This window comes from Aythya marila (genome assembly GCF_965140915.1).
Source record: "Aythya marila genome assembly, chromosome: 1".
NCBI lineage: Eukaryota > Metazoa > Chordata > Aves > Anseriformes > Anatidae > Aythya > Aythya marila.
In genome coordinates this window covers 120,473,859-120,479,858 of record NC_139042.1, presented here as the reverse complement: position 1 = coordinate 120,479,858, position 6,000 = coordinate 120,473,859, and the positions used below count along the sequence as shown (strand labels likewise).

Sequence of the window (6,000 nt, the reverse complement as noted above, 5' to 3'; positions counted from 1 at the left end):
AGGCGAAACTTTCTGAGAAGTCTGAGTGAGCACAAAATCCATTTATCCAGTTGAACAAGGTTTTCTCTTGCAAAAGCGATAAGGGTTTTCCACCCAGGCAATGCAGAAGCAGATGAACTTCAAAACTCAAGGCCTCACGTTTAGCTGGTGGAAATCAGCAGAGCTTTGTGAACTGCAGGGGTGATACGTCAGCTTAAGGCAATTGAGAACCTGGCCCTTGGCCTCTAAATTGTCCACACCAAGGTGATCGATTGTGAAGCCAGATCGATTGCATAGTAACAAGGTTACAAATTGGTGAAAATCAGCTATTGTTCTTGTACAGGAGGAGGTTCTGTTACAGCTCAGTGACCACAGTTACAGAGAGGTATTGTGCCTGCATGTTTTCGCCCACCGTTATGACCTATCTGTGCGTGCTCCTGAGGCACTAAATCCTTCTTCCTGATGAGGTCTTTGGTTCAGAGGAAGCTTGGTTTGGTTACATTATATGCCCTGTTATGTGTCTCAGGACTGAGCTGAGATTCAAAAGATCTGATTTTCAGATATAAAAAAAAAAAAAAAAAAGATGGATTAATTTATAGAATTGCAAAGTAGTCATAAAAAGTGTTTTGTTTTTTTTTTTTTTAATAAAGTACATACTGAAAATGTTAATTCTAGTATGAAAGCTATCATATGCTTGTATTTCCTCAGACTGCAGAATGTTTCCATATAACCTGTCTTCTGTAAGTGCCTTGGGGATCTGAGTAAGAGGCATTGATGTTTCAGCCTGCATAGGATGCAGTTTTTTAGCCAGCATCCTGCCCTCAGCAGACTATTCTTTCCAGTTGCCTCATGGAAGTGTCCTCCCCTTCTAGCTGACTCTTTGGCTTGGTGTAGTTGGAGGCTATTGTATCAGGCAGGTATGGCTGGAAGTATGGATGGAGTACGGCCTAGGGGAATTCTCTGAGTCTGAGGAGAAGGGGATTAACCATTCAAAGCCCAACCTCTTCCTCAGTTTGCCTGTAGAGGCACCTGCTGCATTCAAAGGCTTTTCCACCCCTCTTCTGGCCCTGCTTCTCCTCCTCCTCTCCTCCTCCTTTGGCTCCCTGCATCCCAGGAAGCAAAGGAGAGTGGAACGTAGATGCTTAATACAATGGATGCAGCCCTTGGTCATCAGGGCAGAAATGTGTGCAGGTACAAGAAGGATGAAAGGAAGGAGACATCATCCCTGCCTTGCCACAGTCCCTTAATCTTCCTCCCCATGTAGTGAAACCCCTTTGTCTATTCATGTTCCTCTCCATAACTCCTCTGCCAACGCAACAAAGCTGTATTTTCTCTGCATGCCTGAGAAGCTTTGGGCAGGCTCTGCTGCTGAGTACAGCAGTGTATCTTGACTAAGCATTTTATAGCTCACAAAAAATCATATGTTGTCGCTCAGCATTGTAGATACCCTGTATTAAGTCCCTAGGTGCCTGGACTCTGCTGGCGGAGCAGTTACACACTCCCCTTACAGCAATCGTGTGGGACATGAAAGAGTCTGGAAGCTTGTGTGTGTGAGCAGTTTTTATATATATATATTTTTTTTTTCAGAAATGTTTTTTTCCTCGATTCTAGTGAGATTTGGGAACAATTCACCAGTTTCAGCGTGCTTGGTAGTCATTGAAAGTCCAGTGACAACAGTTGCCATTTTGTGGCTGTTTGTGGAGAGAGCTGATGAGCTCTCCTAGAGGGCAGCCAGCCCCATCACACAAATGGCTGCTGCAGCTGGCATTGCCTGAAGCTTAGTGGGTGACATCAGTAGTAGGGTGATGGTTGGACCAGATCATCTCGAAGGTCTTTTCCAGCCTTAGTGGTTCTGTGATTCTAAATTTTTGTTGATGTGTATTTCCATAGCCAGCCTGTGTCTGCTTGTGTTGCTGTTTTCCTATCAGCTTGCATGCAGAGCTATCCTGCACCCACAGCACAGAAACACAGACAGCTCTGTACATCTGCCATCCAGGCGTTCCTGCCGTGCCTTTGGTGGTGCCGTACAACCTGCCCTCATCAAAGGGTGTTGCTCTAGGCCAGCAGGGTGTCATTTGCTCTGGAGCTGGACAATAGGATACCTGTAGGACTGGGCTCTGTCCCATCCATTCCTCTACTGCATATTGGCAAAATTTGGCTCGCCTACAGGGTATTGGTAAATGGCGTTAAAAGGTGGCAGGACACGTTTGTGGTGTGCTTGGGCTGATTGTTTACTTGAATTTTCCCTCTGGGTTTTAGAAGGTAGGAAAGTTAGAAGGCAGATCTGCTGTTTTCATTATCTGCTTCCAGCAGGGGGAGATGGGTCCAGAGAGTTATTTCTTCTGGGAGCACAGGCAAAAAAAAAAAAAAAAAAAACAAAAAAAACCCACAACGTTATTTATTTTACTTGTGAGGATCTCTCTTAGGATTTGTGCGATTCCTGCTTGTTTGGACTTTTACACCCAAGCAACCCTTTACTTTGACTTCTGTATGTTTCTAAAAGCAGATATGGCCCATCAATTTTGGTGGTGTTTTTCTCCCCCAAGGTTTACAAGACACTCAAGGGAATTTCATCCTCATCTCCCTGATTATTATGATTATTATTATTAAATAGGTATGCTAAGGTGGTTCTAATGAGGATTGTATAAATGTCTAAGAAGATAAAGACTTCACTTCTTCCATCTCAGTAGGGAGGGGCCTTCCTGTGGTGCACCCCATTTTGTAGTCCCACCTTGAGTCAGGATGTTAAAAGGGGTTTGGGGGCAGGATGCCTGCCTTCTCTCTCCCCCAGACCCCCTCTGTCACTCTCTGTATAAAACATATTGGTGCCACTTTCCACGAGGTATATTTAACTAAGCATTAAATTTAGATTTAACTGGATAGTTATTGCCTCCTAAGTAAATACTCTGAGATAAGGAAATATTTAGTGAGCTCTAGCAGTTGGGTGGCAGATGCTTCTTGCATTACATAATAGTTAATCTTCAACAAATATGTTTTCCTTACTCCACTGGCATTTAATTAACATACAATAGCTCTTATTAGATGTAGATGAAACATATGTGGAAGACCCTTGTAAAATGCATCCGTGCAACCTTTTGGCTTGGAAGAGGGGTGCGTTTCCATCACTGGGAACTTCACGTGGGGCTGGGTCTCGTAGCTGTACTCATGCTCTGCAACAGGAGCACGGAGGTGTCCTCCTGGTGGTGCCTGTTGCATTGCGTGTGGGATGCCACCAGTGCCATGGCATCTCTGTGGTGCTGCCCATCTCATTAGATGGGCATCTCACTGGTGGCTGCCTACCAGCAGCATGGTTGTCTTCAAAGTGACACCCTAGATCTCTCTCTGCAGGAGTTTGGGAATGGATTAATGCCCTGCTCCTACTTGTTGCTCCCCTTCTCTGGTGCCACCCACGCCAAGTCTCCTGTAGGGGAACTATCTGAATCTGCTTACTCCCTTGGCCCGAATACAAAGCAGTCATCTCTTTTGCCACTGCTTGCATGACACTGGAGCAGGGGTGTCGTGACCTTAGTTCTTAATTTGTGGGCTTTTAACACATGAAGGGATTGTTTAAGTACTCTTAGACAGCACGGCCTTTCCATACCGAGACTGCAGGGGTCAGTTCCTAGGGGTTCAGAAAGGACTGGACGCATTCCTGGAAGAAGAAAATCAATCCAGGGCCATTAACTACAAAGACACTGCCACTGGCTTGGGACATGCCACAGCCACCAATCACTGGAAATTAGAGAAGTGCTCGTGGGCAGCGTCACTGCAGCTCGCCTTGTGCTCCTGCGCTGGCTCCAGGCTGCGCTCAGCGCCAGGATGCAGGGCTGGGTGCATCTGGTCCCGAGTGGCCCTTTGCAGGACGTGGAGCCAGTGCTTACATCTCTTAACTTTTGGTCCACCGTGTCCCCAGGAGTCTCCAGGGCCAGCAGTGAAGCAGGCAGTACGTAGGACATGCATTTTCCCCTCCCGCACACACACGCAGCAGTGCTGTGACCACACAGGGCAGCACCTCATGGCAGAGCTCCCCCAGCTTTTCTTGCACCCACGTCCCCGGACACATGTCTCTGGCCACCCCTCTTTGCTCCCCCATCCCCGCTGCCCCCTCCCAGCCCCAGAAGGGGTTACGCCAGCCGAGCATCCCTCGGAGCATCCCTTCATCCCTCCGGCAGGCAGAGGAGAGCGGGCTGGGGGAGAAAAGCAGGCAGGCACCGTCAGCAGCGAAACACACGGCTCATTCCTCTCCATTAATTTAATCTCCCTTCTTCCCCTCGCGACGATGCTGGGGATGATGGTATGTGCGCTCCGGGAGCCTTCCCGGTGGGCAGCGCTGCCGCAGGGCTCCGGGCTCAGCTGTGGGTGCTGGCACTCGGGGAGGACAGGCTGAGCATTCACACTGCGGGCAGCTCAATACCAGCATTGTCTGCCGGCCATCCAGCCCTCCCAGGCTGGGAAAGGAGCTGGGGGGGAAGGGAAGGACGGAGAGGAGAGAGGGAGGGAGGGAGGGAGGCGGAGGGAGCGATGTGCAACTGTTTAGCTGGGGAGAGAAAGTCTGAGAGGGGGGAAAAAAAAGAAAAAAAAAAAAAGCAGGGTTTGAGGCTGCAAGGGCAGTTGCCAATAAAGCTCCTCTTTAAATCAGCGAGCTGGCGGCTTCGGGCCGCAAAGCCAAGTTGTTTGCACTTTTGGCCACAGCTACTTTGCACCCTCCCTCCTCCTTCCCTTTTCCCTGCGTTTTCTCTCGTCGATATTCCCTGTATCGTCCTCCATCCTTCCCACCCCGCTCCCTGGGCCTCCCTCCATCTGCCTCCCCTGCCTTCTCCCTTCCTTGCTGCCTTCCTCTCCCTCCATCCTCCTCTTCCTCTCCCATCCCCTTCCCTCTCTGCCTCTCCCTCTCCCCGCTGCAGTGCCCCCCTCCCTCTCCATCGCCTCTCCTCTCCCCTCTCATGCCCACGACCACGCTCGGGTCCCACCGCAGAACCGTCCCGGGGCGATGGGGTCGGTGGGGCTGGGGGCTCGGGGCAGCGAGCGCCTGCTCCGCGCTCCCCTCCCGCGCTCACTCCTGCTGTGGAGCCAAGCCGCCGTGGCTCAGAGTACGGCTCCCTCCCTCCTCCTCCTCCTCCTCCTCTTCTCCCTCCTCCCTCCCTCGCTCCGCCTGGGAAAGTGGGTTAGGAAGGGAGCTGGGAGGCTGCACAGCCACGCACTGGAGCAGGACCATCCACACGCGCAGCCAGCAGCACAGGAGCTGGGCTGTTCCTTTTCCTTTTATTATTTTTTTAATTATTTTTTATTTTTTTTCCGCCTCTCTCCATCACTCCAGACGGGTTGATTTAATTACGGCTATTTTTAAATTATTTTGCGACCTGACTCGTGCGTCGTTTTGATCTACCTTGCCGGCACGCACGCTCCTCTCTCTGTTTGTTTTGCTTTTTTTTTTTTAATTGAAGGTTGTGCTAAGACTTTTTGGAAAGCCTTAAAAAAAAGGACAAGAGGGGGAAAGAAGCCAGCGAAAGACTGAAAAGAGCAAGAGAGAAAGTGGCAGCTGAGGAGGACTGTGAAATCACCTCCCCTTTCTGGGGCTGTCCATCAGAGCGAGAGTTGTACATTATTACTATTGTTTTTCTTTCTCCATCCATCTATCCACATACTCGTGCAGAGAGAGAGAGAGAGAGAGAGACAAGTACAGACAGTGAAACTCAACGAGACCAGCCATGGTAGCAAGGGCTCAGCCTGATCGGAAACAATTACCTCTGGTCCTACTGAGATTGCTTTGCCTTCTCCCTACAGGGCTGCCAGTCCGCAGCGTGGATTTTACCCGAGGTACCGATAACATCACCGTGAGGCAGGGGGATACGGCCATCCTCAGGTAGGGCATTTTGCCAACTTTTCCTTCTCCGTTCGTGTGTCTTGTTTCTGTGTCTGTGCACCCTATGGATGCGATGCTCCGTACGCGCGTGTGTGTGTGTGCCTCTGTGAAAAGCGTGCGTTGCTGTACGGCTCGAACTGCAGCAGCAGCTGCTTTAC

At 49.9% G+C, this 6,000-nt stretch overlaps 1 protein-coding gene across 1 annotated transcript in view; it reads left to right on the top strand.

Annotated features, from left to right (window-relative positions):
- Window positions 1-5,177: 5,177 nt before the first annotated feature.
- The window catches only part of LSAMP (limbic system associated membrane protein), a 265,073-nt gene continuing 264,250 nt past the window's right edge, over window positions 5,178-6,000 (top strand). Inside the window, exon 1 of the mRNA XM_082771003.1 lies at window positions 5,178-5,842. Coding sequence (XP_082627129.1) covers window positions 5,688-5,842 — 155 coding nt within the window. The 5' untranslated portion in view covers window positions 5,178-5,687. The remainder of the gene's footprint in view (window positions 5,843-6,000) is intronic.